The 17,477-nt window shown below is 43.6% G+C and overlaps 1 protein-coding gene across 4 annotated transcripts in view; it reads left to right on the top strand.

Annotated features, from left to right (window-relative positions):
• Positions 1-17,477, top strand: part of LOC109318301 (high mobility group protein HMGI-C-like) — a 36,049-nt gene that overhangs the window by 14,192 nt on the left and 4,380 nt on the right. For 3 of the 4 annotated variants that reach the window (XM_019547471.1, XM_019547472.1, XM_019547469.1), the window contains 4 exons: positions 4,137-4,359; positions 7,416-7,502; positions 8,010-8,057; positions 11,916-12,006. In XM_019547471.1, coding sequence (XP_019403016.1) covers positions 4,267-4,359; positions 7,416-7,502; positions 8,010-8,057; positions 11,916-12,006 — 319 coding nt within the window. In that variant the 5' untranslated portion in view covers positions 4,137-4,266. The remainder of the gene's footprint in view (positions 1-4,136; positions 4,360-7,415; positions 7,503-8,009; positions 8,058-11,915; positions 12,007-17,477) is intronic. The other variant, XM_019547473.1, reaches the window with a different exon arrangement.

A 17,477-nucleotide genomic window follows, 5' to 3' on the forward strand; every position in this document is an offset into this window, starting at 1 on the left:
CAGTACAGAGGCAGAAAAGGATCTTGGAGTCATCATTGACTCCAAGATGAACATGGGTCGGCAGTGTGGGGATGCAGTCAGGAAGGCCAACGGTACCCTGTCATGCATCCACAGATGCATCTAGAGCAGGTCCAAGGAGGCGATTCTCCCCCTCTATGCGGCACTGGTCAAGCCGCAGCTGGAGTACTGCGTCCAGTTCTGGGCGCTGCACTTCAAGAGGGATGTGGACAACATGGAGAGGGTCCAGAGGAGGGCCACTTGTATGATCAGGGGGCAGCAGGGAAGGCCCTATGAGGAGAGGCTATGGGACCTGAACCTGTTCAGCCTCCAGAAGAAGGCTGAGGGGGGATCTTGTGGCCTGTTACAAACTAGTCAGGGGGGATCAGCAGACATTGGGGGAGTCCCTGTTCCCCTGAGCACTGCGAGGAGTGACCAGGAATAACGGTCACAAGCTGGCAGAGGGTATATTTAGGTTAGATATCAGTAGGCGCTACTTCACGGTCAGGGCAGCTAGGATCTGGAACCAACTTCCAAGAGAAGTGGTGCAGGCTCCTTGGCAGGGGGTCGGACTAGATGATCTGCTCAGGTCCCTTCCGACCCTACAAACTATGAAACTATGAAACTATAATTACTATTCCTACAGCTGCAAGTCAAGATTAGTTGGAAACTCCAGCTTGTACAACATGAGATGGCTACCACCTGAGTGTGAGTATCTACTGAGAAGAGAGAGATAATTAGTCATGTTTGTCTGAAGTCAGTCAGAAGGCAGGGTAGATATGAACTTTTGTAGACTAGAAAACACATCAGATAACTTCCCTCAATTTTCTACTTGCTTCTGAATCCTCTGGTACATAGGTTTAGTCTTACTCTTCAGGGTCATCTCTGGTCTTGGATCAGGATATCTGTGGACAGAGCTGACCTTAGGGGGGTGCAGGGCCCGGGGCAAATAAGCCTGTGTGGGGCCCCTTAACACTGCACAGGGCCATGGTACCCCCACAAAGGGGTAGGAGGTCTCTGTGCTTCTTCTGCAGTGTGGGGCTGACCTACCAGCTTCAGAGGAGCCTTGCAGGAGGGGCTGCAGCTCCTCTGCTCGACTCCACGGGGCCCGCCCAAATCATGGGGTCCAGGGCAATTGCCCTGATTCACCGTACCCTAGGGATGGCTCTGTCTATGGAACTCGCTCCCCATATGTACCCTACCACCAGAACTGAGATGGGAGAGGGACTGTAATACCAACTGAACCCCCAGATATAAAGAGAAGACCAGATTTATACAATCGGGTATAAAATTCATCAGGCAAAATTCATCATAAATGTAGATGGGGTGTTAATCTAAGTAGTGTCGGAGTGAGGAGGCTGAACAGGCAGAGAAACAAATTGTTTGGAACTGCATTAAACTTTGGTTTTCTATCCAGAAATTCCTCTTATGGTGTGGACTGACATTGTTGTGAAACCCAAAGCCTCAGGAGCTAGGTAAGAGGCAATAGTGGCTTCCATGCCTAAGTTCCTGGTTGCAACAAGGCCTGAATCAATTAAGAGCCCTTTTTCACATTAAGTTGCCTGAACACCCCATGTGAAATGAGTTGGTTGCTCATGAGATTTCCTTGTAGACTGGTCTTTGATCCAAAGAGTCACTATTATTGGTGGTGGTATGAGACTGCCTTGGTGATCTTTTTTCCTCTGTAGGATGACAAAGGGCTGATTTCTTTCACAGCTGTTCAAATATTTCCCCTGTGCTCCCATGGCTGTATCTTCATTTTTTTGGAAGGAACTGAGACACCTCTTGGATTTAGGTGATTTCCCCCAGATCACACAGGAAGAATGGAACCTTACGAATCCAAATAGAAGTTCTTTCTGCAGAACAGGCATGAAGCAGGGAAGTGCGTGTAGCTGCTGCCCACATTGAGCCCTACAAGACTAAATAGATTATTTAGTCTGCTAGGCTAGGAGTTGAGGACTTTTCACCACCACTAAAACATAAGGTAGAAATGAGTTGCTTTAGATATGACCCTCAAAGGAAAGTAGTTGTACTGTCATGGGTAGGCATGCAAAGGCAGAACCAATACTCAGACATCTGCAGGGTCCCTTGAGAGGCTAGTTGTATCCACTTCGAAACAATATTTGTTGATATTTTATACAAACTGTTCTTTTCCAGCTGAACTGTTCCTTCATGCATGTTTCTCAGATAATGTGATGGGCCGGTTAGGCATGAGGACCTAACCTGAAGAATTTCCAGTGAGATGGGGAAAGACTTTTATTTTTCATCAGTAAGATTTCTTCAGTAAGCAGTACAAGGCACTGCTAAGACCTCAGCTGAGTGTGGTCTGCAATTATGATCATCTCTATTCAAGAAAGATGAACTAAAGTGGAATAGATATAGAGGAGGAATTCATGAATGATTAGGAGAACATAGCTCCTTTTCTTATGAGAGGAGTCTCAGCAGCTTGTTTTGTTTAGCATTAGCACCCCCCTCCCCACCCCACCCCCCAAAAAATGCTGAGATGGGAAGCGATTACTGTCTATAGATATATCAGAGGGGTAGATACCAGGGAGAGAAAAGAGGTATTTAAACTAAAGGACAACTCTTGTGAAAGAACAGCAAGATATCAACTCATTGTAAATAAATGTGGGCTGAAAATTTGAAGTTTTCTAACCATCAGAGTACTGAGGTTCTGGAATAGCCTCTGAATATGGGTTGTGGGCATAAAAGGCAAGCTGTTTAATATGAAACTTGATTAGCTGATATAAATGATTTTATGATGTGATTTCCTGCAATAGCAGGGCACTTGGTAGCCTAGAAGATCCGTTCTAGTTCTTTATTCATGCAGGAATCTGCCAGGAAGAGAATGTATTCCAAACTGTTGCTACAGCTCCCTTTTCTGGGAGTATCATTGAACTTCCCTAACATCTGAGTGCTAACAGAGTCTAGGGGCACAGTATCTCTTGATCTGCTGGTAGTGTCAGTACAGATATGAGCATTTGATTTCTTGGAAGGTGAAAGTAAGTTCTCATAAGATGAAAGTAAATCGTTATTAGTTTTCATATTGGAACAAAAGTTTTCTCTTTGCTCTGCCTCCTGCTTGTCTTTTTCAGATGCTTTGACTAACAGAATTCATTTGGTTCTGTTGATGCAAGGCATGAGCCAGATTTTACCCTACATTTTACCTGAATTCAGAGAATCAAGCTAAGGTCTTTCCATCTTGTCAGTTGGGTGGACGGAAAAAGCTGAGCATGCAGCAACACCTGTGGGTTTGTAAAGGACCACCTGGTTGGAATTTAAGTGTTATTCATGAACAAACAGAAACTGAATTAGGTTTCTGCTCCCTTATGCATTATTTTAGAACAACGAAGAAAATATTGTAATGCTATGCTGTGCATTGATGGTAAATTCTCCTGTGGATTCTGTGTGCCACTTGAGTCACCACATGTCACACCTGCAAAAGTGGCTAAGGAACTGAAGTTTCATTCAAAGGCAGGAAAACTGGAAACCTAAATGTATCCGTCACTTCTGAAAGTTATGTGGTTTTCTCATGTTCCATCAACAGCTCATGGCTCAAGCTATTTCTTGGAGCCAAACAAATTGGACCAGAACTGTTTCAGCCACAGAGGATTCTACATGGGGCATTGGGTAGGAGAAGCTGGGGAAGAGGTAGAGTGGTTCTGCCAAAGTGAAATTACTATTTCAAATAAACTAATGTAAAGAGTCCAAACAAGATACCTTCTTGTATCTGAACAAAAATGTGCCTGAGAGACCTAGACCTGATTTGCCACAGCCAGGTTGTGTCTGTCAAATGCCATTCCATCCTATAGAAAATGGCAACATTAATATAACACCTGTCAGCAAAAGCTCTAACAGTCCAGAAGTCAGGGGCTAAGTCCTCCCTTCTGTTGTTGCTGTCCACACGGTACCTGAAGAATTATAAAAACATTTCTGCCTTGAGGACAAACACCAGCACTAAATTCATCTTTTTAGAAGAAACAGCAATGAAAGGAGAGGGGCAGTGGGAATAAATAAGTGCTTATAGAGTATTGCTGTGCTGCTGGAAGGCTGCCGTATCCTGAACTCTATAAATCCTTCTCACTAGCAGGAAAGTAGCAAGCTTTCATGCCTGACTGTCCTTATTTATATCCCTGCAGGTGGAAAAAGGTCTCTTAATAAGAAAGGAGAAAGAGAGCAAGGAGGTGAGATTTTCATTTCTATTGTGTCAGGTGCCCATGGAAAAGTAATCTCTTGGGTTACCATCTGGAAGCTGTGGGACGTGCCACCATGAGCAACAACGAGAAACAAATGGACCCTGGCTCATCCCCTCCTCCTGAACTGCCAAAGAGAAAGAGGGGAAGGCCAAAGAAACAGCCACAAGTGAGTACCTAGTGGCCTAAAAGCCCAGCAGGGAATGCTGGGGTATTAGGGATTGAAAGCAGCTTTTTATAGATGTTATGTTTTTCTAGGTTTAGTCCAGACTACAACCGCCATTATATATGCGTGGATGTCCATAGCCTGAATTAAAATGGCTCCAGTCCGAATGAACGGTCCATTGAATGAGATTTAAAGTTAATGCAGACTAGAGCAGTCTGAACTCGGCAATTTAAATAGTGTTAATTGTTGCTTTTAGGAAAACCAGTCCTTAGGAACTTGGCAGATAAGCATTGCAAATATCAGTCCCTGCAAGGGAAACTCAGTTGGATTTTTGTAACACAAGAGAAGCAACATTTTTTACCAAGTTATATGTGCCAACAAACCTGACTAAGCTCCCAGCCCTGCCCCAGTGCATAGGCCACTGGTCTGTGAGGAAGACCTGCCCCCAACACATTGGCTGAGATGGTCATCAGCACTCAGGTCAGGTGCACCCATGAAGGCTTCTGGAACAGCACTTTAGATAACTGTCAGTCAGCTTGCAACAATGTAACACTGCTTTAAAGTCTCATTATTGCCTCCTAAATACTTCCAAGGGCAAGTGCTAAATGCATAAGCCCAGGCACAGAAGCTGCCAGTTGGGTCTAAGGGGCTGATGATTACTGATCTTCTATTCACCCTTAATTCGAATTGAAATTTGATTTGAACTGTGTGATGTGAATCAGTTAATACGGTTTAGAACAGTGGTTCTCAACCTGTTTTGTACCAGGACCCATTTGTAAATATTGATGGCCAGTCCTGACCCAGTGCCCCTCACTCTCAACCTGCCCCAGCCCCACAGTGTGTGGGGCAGAGGGGGGTGTAGAGCGGTGGAGGGGGGTGGACAAGCAGTCCTTTGCAGGCTGGGACTCTGCCAGCCTGCAACCAATAATGTGCAGTTTCCCAGGTTTTTCTCCTTTAAAGTAAAATCCATTTTTAAAGTTAGTTGATCCATTTTCAAAGTTAGTTCATGACCCTTTCACTTATTCTTGTGACCTGCTTGTCGGTGACGATCCATGGGTTGAGAAACACTGGTTTAGAAAATGGTGAGCACGTCCACAAATGGCCTTACTGACAAAGACAAGGCTGGGTTTACTTGAGTTACAGACTAATTTGGGCAGGCATAATTTGGCGCGGGGAGGAGGGAAACTTGAGAGGAAAACACTCTACTGCTCAGAAAAGAAAGAGCATACACACGTTGGCACAGCTGCTGGCAGTAGCAAGTCCCCAGCTGTCCTCACTACCTTCAAGCCAGCAGACCATGTCCACATAGACTGTGAATTACTCCAAGATGAGTTAACCTGGTATTTGTAGCACTGAGGACTACTAGGGTGCTTAACCCGTTTTGCTTCTAAATGACTTGCAATGGGGGAAGAGACTGTGATCTTTTTTCCCCTATACCAAGCACCCTGCTGAAATGAACAATATTTTGCCATCTGTGCAAGGTATTCAATGTCTATATAAAGTCCATGATTTTTTTTGTATCCAGTAGATTAATGAAGTAAAGTTTGTAGGCTCATCCATGAATGCTGTTTTTAAGTTCCCTTTGAGGATTAGAACTGAGAGATTGGAGAGAGAGTGATTGCCTTGTAAGAAGTGGGCACCCACAGGTAATTGGATTTCATAGATTCATAGACATTTGGGCTAGAAGGAACCTCGAGAGGTCATCGAGTCCAGCCCCCTGCTCCAGGAGCAGGAAGTCAGCAGGGATCATAGGATCCCAGCAAGGTAAACATCCAGATGTCTTTTGAAGGCATTCAGAGTAGGTGCTTGGACCACTTCCAGCAGCAGTCTATTCCAAACCTTGGGGGCTCTGACAGTAAAGAAGTTCTTCCTTATATCCAGCCTGAAATAGTCTTGGAGGAGTTTGTGACCGTTTGACCTTGTCATCCCTTGGGGCGCTCTGGTGAACAGGGTCATAGGAAGTTTGCTTCTGATTTATGAGGTTAGCAAGGTTCAGTATTTGTTTAAAGACTAGGATGGGCGGTTCTGGAAAGGTCTCTTTAAGAATTGGGTCTTCTACTACAATGGGTTGCAATTGTTTGAGGATTTTCCGTATACATTCCAGGGAAGGATGGTATGTCATAACTAATGGTGTGCATTTCGTGGGGATTTTCTTTTTGTACAGGAATTCTTTGCATATCCAGGTAGATCTTTCAAAAGTGTGATCTATCTCTCTGGAGGAGTGTCCTTGTTGGGTGAAAGCCCTTTTGAGATTTGTGGGGTGATGATAGCAGGTATTCTCCTCAGTGCAGATTTGGTGATATCAGAGATCTCAGCTATAAATTACAGCATTTTTTTGGTGTGTTTAGGGTGATTGCTGGTTCTGTGTAGATATGTGTATTATTCTGTGGGTTTCTTGTACATGGTGGTTTGTATTTTACCATTCTGGATAGTGTTCATCATGATTATTGTTGAATTTGTGATGATGCAGAGTCTCCCTATGTCTGATGAAAGGTGTTTGTGCTCAAAAGCTTGCAAAGAACTTTTTTTTCAACTATTTAGTTGGTCTAATAAAAGACGTCACATCTACCCAAAGAATCTTGCCTGCCTACATCCTTAGACCAACACAGCTACAACCAACAACTCCACCACCTGAAGGCAGCTATAGGCGTCATGCAATTTGGTGCACATGGCACAGGAACAACTGAGTGAGGCTTGCTGAACAGTGGCACTTCCAGGCAAAACATGGGGATGGGCTGGACATGCCCTATGTGACTAACCAAAGTCACAAAGGAAATCTGGGTCAGAGTGAAGAATTAAATCCTGTTTCCCCACATCTCAGGCTGATGAGCTATCTCTAGGTCCATGGTTCTTGTCGGTCAGTGTATTGTTGCTGTCATGTAAGGCTGAAGTAGTATTTAGCATCTAGGAATGGGGAGGACAGCCAGCTCTCTATGGAGTACCAGCAATGCTCCATTAATCAAGGACCACAGAATGTGAAATGCTGGGCACCAGTGTCGTATGTTGTTATTGCTAGATGTGTGAAAGTTGTTGTAATAGATCTCATCCTTTTGTCAAAGCAGGAGCCTGAGGAACTGGTGCCCCTAAAGAAGCCACGTGGAAGGCCAAAAGGAAGCAAAAAATTGAATACTACTTCTGGACAGACAGTAAGGCTGTGATTCCCAACCGTTTTGGAGGGGGTGGGGTGTCCCCTAGGTGCCTGTGCCACACTCAGAGACGAACTTAGAAGTGCCGGTGGTGAACCTGGAAGTGTTCTTCTTGAACACCTTGACCCTCCTGAGGGTTCTCTGCAACCCTGATTTGGGTCCTGACCCTAGGTTGGGAACTGCTGTGGTAAGGGATGGCAATTTATGGGTATGTGTGATGTAGTTCTAATCTAAATGTGTCTGTTTTTCATCTGATGGAGCTGTCTGACTAACAGCTGCCACCTTACTTTTCCTCTTTTTTCATTGCCATATGATCACTGCCAGTCTTTTCTTAGTGCTCTTTTTCTGCTGTTTCCTCTGTTTAGTCCTTCTTTATCATTCTCCTAATCTAAACCCTTGGCCTTCCTTCTCCTACCTGTCACACTTGTAGATGCTATGCTGAAGCCTTCCAGATCAAGTTTAATGGCTTACTCTCATTTAATTTCATTTTGTTTTGTATTTTTAAAGGTAGAATCTCCACTTGCAAAAAGACCAAGAGGGAGACCCCGCAAGTGGGTAAGTACAGTCAGGTCAACATTCCCTTTAATTCCCTCTCTTTCTTTGAGAGAAGAAAATGAAGGAAACCACATTTGCACTGAGAAGAAAAATGGTGGAGTGTCCTTCAAATAGAGTTCCCAGGATAACTGGGCTTGCGGGGAACAGGAGATGAAGCCTGCAGCACAGGGAAAGATGACTCACTTAGCAGGAATAAAAACCACCAACATCAGAAGGCTGAGACAGCATCAGCATGAAATGAGCATTGAGTAGTAGACCTGTTCCAGCGAGTAGACTGCAGTGCTTAAACGTGAGGGGAGAGGGTTAAAGTCCAAGAGAAGAATTGGCAGAATGCTTAGTTTTCATTCTGGACATCAGTTGCTTGCCCATTGGCTTGTAGTAGCCCAACTGTAGTCTTCAGGGGATGCTGAAGGACTCTTCTGTCCCCTGGGGCCAGCAAGGAAAAACCAGGTGCTGGCAGCTGTCATGAAACGTTATTTCTGTTATTTCCATGTCATTTAGAACTGTGAGCTTATAAGAGATCAGAAAGCCAATGCTTTTTATTTATAGAGTTACAGAAACCTAAAAACGTAAATATATTAAAAGCTGAGGTTTCCTTAAGAGGATAATTGTGGGGGAACCTGCAAGATACAGAGCACTGACCATCTTGTAAAACACCTGCTGATACAGTCTGCCCTGTGGTTAAACTGACAGCAACTTGTAGGAAGGAGATGGGCTCAGCCATGACACTCCACTCTGTTTTGCAGCTCTTCTGTGTGCCTTGTATACAGCTGTAGACCAGGGCTGCGGGGGGGGAGGGCTGGAGAGGAATAGAGGATGCTGGGAGAAACATGGCAGCATCCAGACAGGAGTGTAAGGACATATTCCTGTCACCTCTCAATACAAGTGAGGTGAGGTATAGTAAGAGAGCAGAAACGGTGGGATTAGGAAATGCTGTGTGCTGCTGTTGGGCTAAACAGAAAACTTGGTCCAACAGATGAAAGACCAGTGTTAGGGCAATAGTCAAGAGTTTGGGAGACCCTCTGTGTGTCTCAGTTCCCATCTGTAAAATGGGGCTAATGACACTGTGCTACTTCCCCAGGGTACTGTGAGCAAAATACTTTAAAGAATTTGAGGTGGTCAGAGACTGCATTAGTAGGGTCATATATCAGGATCTGGATATAATTAGAAACGTTTTCTGGGAATATCAATAAAATCCAAATTAAACATTTCTTTTTGGGTGGACTGATCCAAATCAGAGCATCTCAATTAATTGAACTAAATCTTAGGGTATTTTTACACATGCTCCTGGAGTGTGGGGGCAGGGGAGCATCTCATGTATCAGTGTCCCCTTACTTCAGAATGGCAGCAGGGACAATTTACCTAAAGCTTGTTGAAAGAGCTTTAGTTAAAGTGCCATTTGGAAATGTGGGGACACTGATACACAAGATGTGGAGGCTGGCTGGAGTGCAGTAATTGCCACACTCCAGCAGACTGTATTAATCAAATCTGCTCCAGTTCACTGTAATTACAGTGCGTTGGAGTAGCTTCCTGGCTTATGTGTAGGTTCCCTTAATGTCTTGTTTCTAGTCAGTCAGACATTATTCAGTGGCTACCTGAGTTGCTAAAGTTCATCATGTGCCTCCTGCCTCTAGACTTCTCTGTAGTCCAGGATACCTGACTCAGCTACCTTTCCCACAATGCACTAGAGTCCTCTGAGTGAACTGATGTGTGCATCATGGAATAGATAATTCAACTGAAGATGAGAATGGGGACAGACATAGACCAGTCACTGCCATACCAACTACCACCAGAGCAGGAGTCTCTACTCAAACTCTGGGTGAGAAGGCAGCAGTTCACCACCGATGAGTGGAGATGCACTGTCTCCAAGAGTGATGGGAATAAAGCCAAATATAATAATTTTAGAAATATAATAATTTTAGAATTTCTAATTTTAAGCACTTCTGGTTAAACAAGTTAAATCTGTAAAGTCAAACAACCTAAATGTTAGGAAAGAGCAGAACCTTAGAGGCCTGTGCAACAGTAATTTGGCATCTATGTGCATATGCATCATGATACACTCTTCAGTTACATCATTACATTTTTATTTCTTTAGGATCCTTGGCTCTTTCAGGACAGTGAGTGGGTACAGATGGATCAGGGCAAGTTTTTAACAGTACACAACAATATAAAACTGGAGTGATAGAAACAGAAGAATAGTCTGGAACATCGAACAGAGGAGCATGAAGTGCAGTATGTTTGTGGAAGCTGGCAGGTTGATGGGGGCGCTTGTGATAGCAGATATTGGGTTCAGCCGTTCGGGAGGTCCATTGATTTATATGACTTTACATGGGACTCTAGGGAGGCAAAAGATAAATTCCCAAGTGCTTTGGGGTGAAAATACGATGAGTATTAAATGCCTACAAGTGGTCAGGACCTCAGTTTTGCAACTGCTAGAGTGCAGCTCTCCCTATTATCATGCAGGTCTTTGTCATAGAAATGACAGAGGAGAAGGGAGCCCTCTCTCCTCACTGAATCACTGATATCACTTCCTGCAGCACCTATTTTCTTTCTTGGAGGTCTGTGAATCACATTCTGTCCCCTCCCTGTTCTTCTTGGCTTACTAAAACTGATTTAATCAGAGCCCACTTACAGCCAACACTGGTGAGGCCTTGTGACATTTAGGGGTGTAATCCTATTTTATTTTAAGCACCCAAATGGCACTTCACTGGCCGTGTAACTGCTGTTTTGGGATTTGCACACAGTCTGTCATCTGATTTCATGTGCATTTCGGATATGCAAGTGTCCACATGGCTGTTGGGCATGTTCAGTGATCTGTACTCCTGCCAGGCAGATATACAGCTCCATACCTGCATAGCTAGGTCAGTAAGGTCTAAGTCTTGAAACTATAGCTATGCAAAAACCCATACCTAGTAGCATAACCATGCCTTGCTTTAGCCCAGTAGCCTAGTGGTTAAGGCACACACTCAAGAAGTACGAAATCCCGGGTCTAAGCCAGGGGTAGGCAAAATGATAGACCTGACCAGGAGCCAGACTCCATTTCCCAGCAGCCCCTGCCCACATTGCTGCTGCTGATTTCCATGGAGACCCCAGGAGCAGCGGTACCACGACAACATGGAGCCAGGGCTTCCACGGAGACCAGTTCCAGCAGCACTGGCAGGGTGTGCGGCTGGGCGGAGAACTGCTCTGGGGCCAGGACTGGGATCTGTTGACAGTGGTGTGCGGGCAGCAGATCGCAGTTCTGCGCGGGCTCCAGACCACACTGTCACCACCACAAGAATGCAGCCCCAGAGCAGCTCCTTGCCCAGTTGTGTGCTTTGCCAGCCTGGGGCCAATCTCCGTGGAGACCCTAGGCCTACACTGTCATGGTGCTGCCACTCCTGGGGTCTCCATGGCAACTGGCTGCAGTGACCTGGACAGGGGCTGCTGGGAAATGGAGTCTGCTGCAGGCCTGATGTGGCCTGCAGTCTGGACACTGCCTGCCCCTGATCTAAGCCCTCATTAGCTACAGAGGGTTTGAAACTCCATTTCTTTAGCTTCCCAGTACAGTGCTGTAACTACCAGGGTACGGTTTAGGCTTCAGACAGCCCTAATTCCTTTTGGGTTTTCAGTTTTTTTAAATATTGAGATTTTATTGCTTCGTTTTTTGCTTTGATCCAGGCTTGATTTTTTTTTTTTTTTTTGAATAATATGAACAACTTCACAACCTCAGTGCTGCACAGTATTTGGACAGAGTGCATTTTCAAGAAGACACAAACTAAAGACTATTTTATTTGGATTGACACTGTTTGCTTTATTTTCATTTTGTATTTTGTCATCTGATTTCTGTATTTGTTCACTGATTGTTTCTTTTTACAGCCTCAACTAGTGAGCCCAGAGAAAAAATCCCAGGAAGAATCCCCTCTAGGGAGCAATGACCTTAATTCTAACTCATCACTGGCAACAGAAGGTTTGTGATTAAATGAATAGAATGACAAGAGGTTAATGTATAGAGTTACCCTTACAGTAAACCCTGAATGCATTCATGAATCTACGGCACTCTGGTGTATTCTACAAACTGTGTGTTGTTGGGGTGCATTACCACTTGAATGGGAGATCTACAAGAAGCACTGAATCAAAAAGTGTTTCTAAGCCGGTATGTGATATTCCCCTCTAGATCAGTTCTGAATATTCCAGCATGATGTTAAGATGGCTAAGGAGGAAGAAATGGGGAAGAGAAGCACTGTGCTTTCCCTTTTCTAGCAATTTACATGTGAAATTATCGGTGACATTATATTGTTTGCATTATACAGGAGCTCATAGCAGTCCCTTCTTGCCTTAAGGTATGAATTAAGGCTCTCTTGGCACTTTTTCTGGTGGTTTGAGGGTGCTAGCATTCTGGACAAATTTCAATATGGATAATTACACACTGTCTTTGGTATCATATTCCTTTTGTCTTCCCCTTGTGCAGTATTGGGTGGGGTTCTGTGCCATTAAATGATAGCTAGGATTTTGCTTGAGATGCCAATGTTTCAACTGTAGATGAACTGCCAACTGCGTACGCCTTAGATATAATGACTGCAAAGTTTATTCAGATTGTCTGAGATGAAAGACATCTGAGAAAAGTGACACCACTGTCTTAAGAAACTGGATCTGGACATCCTCCAAGACCTGAACCCATCACAAATCTGGAAGAATTTGAGGCTAGAATTTGCTCTTTGCCCATTTCTAACACAAATGGAGTTTTATATTCAATAAACATTGCAGGAAGCTATTCATTAAACATTTTCCCTTGAGTAGTGGTGAAAGGGAACCAGCAACATCAGAGGCAGATGTTGCCACTTACATTGATGTGCGGTTGGCACAGCTGCACCCTTATCCTGCTACTGTTAGTGTTGTTTAAAGTGGTGTGCAAAGCAAACTAACTGAAGTGAAGCGGCCAAACCCAATCTCGGTTTCTTAGAAAGTCCCTGGAAATGCCATATGACAAATGCCAGAGATGTTAACCTCAGTTGTTCAAATCGGTTTCCTCTCTGACTCCCACTCCCATATCACTTCCTGCCACTGAGTTACATGATGACATCAGCACAGCCACAGGCTCATAGGTGATGAGCTCACTTCCTGCCCAGCTTTCTGCTTGTTTTCTGACTTTGGTAGAGCTCTTAGCATCACTCAAAACCACAGCCTATATGGTACTTTCTTCTTCTTTTTAGCTTGAGTTGGATTGAGTACAGTTGCTTGAGGAATACATTTTCCTCCGGTTACAGAAACAGATACGATTGGATAAGCACATGCTGTGGTGAGTGCAAGATGTTGATGCAGCGTGTGCTACTGTAGCATCCTGCTAACTATTTCTGTATGTTGTGGTGTGGAGGTGGAGATGTGCGTTCTTTAGATGGAGGTAAGACAATTATAGCAGTAGAGACAGGAAGGCTGCTGAGTCCTGGAGTAAAATGAAAGTGTAGCAGTAATACTTGAGCATACATAGAATCTGATCCTTATCTTGAGAGTAATTCGTAGCAACTTTTATTCAAATGACGGCCTGAAAATGAATCTGAGAGGTAGTCTTATATTGGACTCTTTTGTGTAAGGAAGAAATAATTTACTGGCTTTGAGTTTCTGGAGACTTGATAGACGCAGCTGCAGCAATGCCCAAATGGCTAGCTTCTGAAAGATGCAGGTCCTCAGACTTAAAAATCGACTAAGATGCAGCTGTGCCACTGACAGGATTTGCACTGTGCATAATCCAATACAACCACTGTGAGATACCTCTTCCCCCACAAATCCTGTGCTGAAAAGCTGCAGGCATGTCTATTTAAGAGCTACCAGGTGAGGATGGAGGTGGTAGAATGGAAGTGAGTCAGGAAACTTGCACATCTTTGGGATTGTACCAGATAAAGCTCTAACTAATGTAGATGGTCCCTTGAGATATGAGAACTCTGTCAAGGCACGCATTTAAAAAACAAACCATGGATGTGATCTGATCGATTGCTTGTTGACCACCTCCTAGCCTTTAGCAAGAAGGAAGAGAAAAGAGGAAAGAAGGAACCAGAAATGTGCAGGACTTCTGTGATTCTGTACCGGGGGAAAGACCTGAAGAGCTGGAAGACAGTTTCAGAAACTGCAATTTGTTTGCCAGGCCCCATGCAGACAGAACTCCTCCTCTCTGTGGTATTTCCAGGTCCTGATTACTGGGCTGTCCAAGTTGTGTGGCAGTAGAAGGGGGTTTCCTAACAGCTCATAGATTTTGCTTTGCATAGGTTTGTTGTTTCTTTTCTGAGGTGACACCAACCATTGATATGTCTCTGGTTCCTTGGGCTGGGTGCTCACCTAGTGCTGCTGCTGACAGATGAATGAAGCCAGCGTCACATTCTTCCTTTAAACCACACGTGAAGTTTTGACTTGTTTACTGTTTCAGTAATAAATCATCCTTTCTAGTGAAACAAAGGGGAGCAAAGGGAAGCCCCCAACTCCACAGTCAGAGCTGCCAGGCCTTGGAAGGAGATTTTGATTTTGTTTTTACCCTGCCCATCTCCCATCATTGTTCGCTCCCTCAGACTCCTGTTGGTACTCTAAGAGTACTGCCCAACTGTAAGCTGCTTGTATTACTCCTTTTCTTGTGCTATGTCCAGTTGCCATCCCAGCTTTCCTTGAAACATGGGGCCAATTGCAGATCAGAGGAATCTCACTGATCTTCTTTGGGACACACTTTCCTATTCTGGCCTTGTGGCTCATCAGAAACAAAGGGAAGAAATGATTGGCATGGCAGCAGAGAATAGGCCACGCAGGTACCAAGTACCACCTGGAAGAACATAGAGGAGGTTTGTTAGTGTGGGGATATGTGTCTTTAAAAGCTTCTGGTATAGGCCAGTTCGAGCTGGATGTTACAGTGTACAGAAGCTCCTGAACAGTTGATTGAAGGAGACTTCTGTCAGATTCCTTGGAACAAAACAAATTAAGAAAACACGTGTAGAAAAAGAATGGAGCAGTTACAATCCTAGCAGAAGTGAATCTCTGAAAATGAGGAGGCCACCTGTGAGGAATGTGAAGAGTACTGCACTCTTCATCAATATTAAAACCTGTGAACGGTGTATTTTTTATCTGAGGTTACAAAAAGAAGATGAAAACACAGAAGAGTCTGTAACTGACTGGAAGCTGAAGAGCTAGTATTGTAATTGGGAGGAATAACTAACTCTCTGATAAGACCAGATTCTAGTTGGAACCTGGGACCAAAGCTTCAAGTTAGACTAAGGGAAATACAACATTAACCGTTGGAAAGCAACTAGAATTTTCCAAGTAAAGCAAGTATCCCAGTCCAGAATGAAATTCCTGGAGGTAAAACAGTGCTCAGACGTTGTGGACACGACAGAGCAATGCTAAAATGTGGTAGAGGAAAGGAGCTGAGGCAGAAAAGCATGCAGAGCTCAAAGCTAGAAGTGCCAAAAAATAGCACACAGAGCTGCATGTGTTGTGACAAACCCCATGAGCCAAAATAATGCCTGGGACTTGGTAAAAGTACAAGAACAGCAACAAAGCATCTCAAATAGCAAATGTGTACAGGCAATGGCAGAGTGCGCACAGGAGAGACAAAGAGAATGGCAGCCAGTAGCTCAGAGGAATGCTGCAGGGGAGCAACAAACAATGCTGCAGCAGCCGGTGAGTGGAATATCAGTCTGGAAGGCACAACTTTTATTATTAGGTTACACACAGGTGCATAATCCAATATAATGCCAGAAACAGTGGAATTAAAACTAAAAGAAAATCCACAGACAGAAGAAAATAAATGGGTAAAATGTAGGGTTTACAGTGGTGAGTTTATCTCCACTATGGGCACTTACAAAGTGACTGAGTAAATAACAAAATGAAAACATACAATTAGTAATAGGTCTTTTTTTTCCCTTTCTAGTACTATTTTGGGTTAAAATCTGTCCAGTGGTTCGTCTCATCAAGTAAGGGTTCTCACTGGAAGAATCAAAACAATTGAGTAAAAGCTTGAGAGCATCTTGTAAAAAGTAACAAAGCACAAGAGCACAAAATACAGCCTGAATTAGTCTCAATTCCCACAGAATCTAAACTCCTAGGAAATTTCCCTTTACTCCAAGGCAGAAGCTAAAATAGGAGCTGCAACAGGCTCATTGCTCAAGGAATCAGAGTGAGTGGAAGAACCAACAGAGAGACTGTGCACCCATTTGTCACTATAAGAAAAGAGACAGAATCATTTGAATATATACCCAAAAGAACTAAATAAATATGGTAAAAGGGTATTGATACAATCCTCTCACCATGGTATGGTCAGAAATGAATACCTTTGGTTTATCCACCATAGAATGAACAAAAAGTGAATGCCAGCATCATCAAATAGAGAAGAAGGCTTTATTTTAGGTTATTCAAAAAAACTAGAACTCTTGGTTCCCAAATGATACCTTTTATTAGACCAACTGGAAAATCACAAGAAAACTGTCCTTTTCTGCAAGCTTTTGGGATTAAAGTCTCTTCGTCAGGCTCTGGGAAAAATACAGATGGTACAAGATGGTAAAAAGTCCCCATAGGTAGGAAATAAACTTCATTTTTGCACAGAGGGAGCTGAAGATGGAAGGCTGCCGCTCTGGGTCCATGAGAGTGTCTTTATTTTAGGTTATAGTTATGATAGATTTTATGTCTTTTTATAGAAGGTGACCAGTACTATCTGAAATTGACCCTTAACCACTTGCTAGAAGGCATTTGCCAAGTATCCTTTCAATAGTACAGAGATTTTTTTCGCAGTGACAAATCATTGGTTTTCAAATTGAACACAAAGCTGGGAGAGATTTGGTGGCCATAGATATACTATCTAAATTATATACATAACAATATGATTTATTAAAAGCAACAAAAAACTGTTTGGGCTCCAAAATGTGGGTAGTGATTGCCAGAATTAATGTTGATGAGATTGCAGAAATTAATTAAGGCTATTAGTATAGGATGGCCAGGACAGCATACTCCTAGCATCTGTGTCACAAGAGATACTCCTACTGTCACGCGAATTTGTATCCCCAGAGTATGTATATTATGGAAGAATAGATTCCAAAAGGTCTGAACCAGTTTTTTAGCTAGAGGTGGTCTCAGATAGGCAACAACAATAGCGGGATGAGATGGATAAGGTCCAGGCCATGTTACAACAAAAACTAATGCATTTACCAATACCTAGAACAAAAGTGGTGTTGACACCCTTAGGGGAGCCTGACAGAAGCCAATGAAGGATTGCAGAGCATTGCAGGGATTAATTGAATGTTGGCTAATTCTTTAATTAATTGATTGTCTAGAAGTATTTGATAATTCACATTACATTAATAATAATTGTTATTACTATTATATTTCATAGTTTCTAGGGTCAGAAGGGACCTGAGTAGATCATCTAGTCCGACCCCCTGCCATGGCAAGAAAGAGTACTGGGGTCAAACG

The sequence above is a fragment of the Crocodylus porosus genome, unplaced genomic scaffold, assembly GCF_001723895.1.
Source record: "Crocodylus porosus isolate Cpor-Errol unplaced genomic scaffold, CroPor_comp1, whole genome shotgun sequence".
Taxonomy (NCBI): Eukaryota; Metazoa; Chordata; order Crocodylia; family Crocodylidae; genus Crocodylus; species Crocodylus porosus.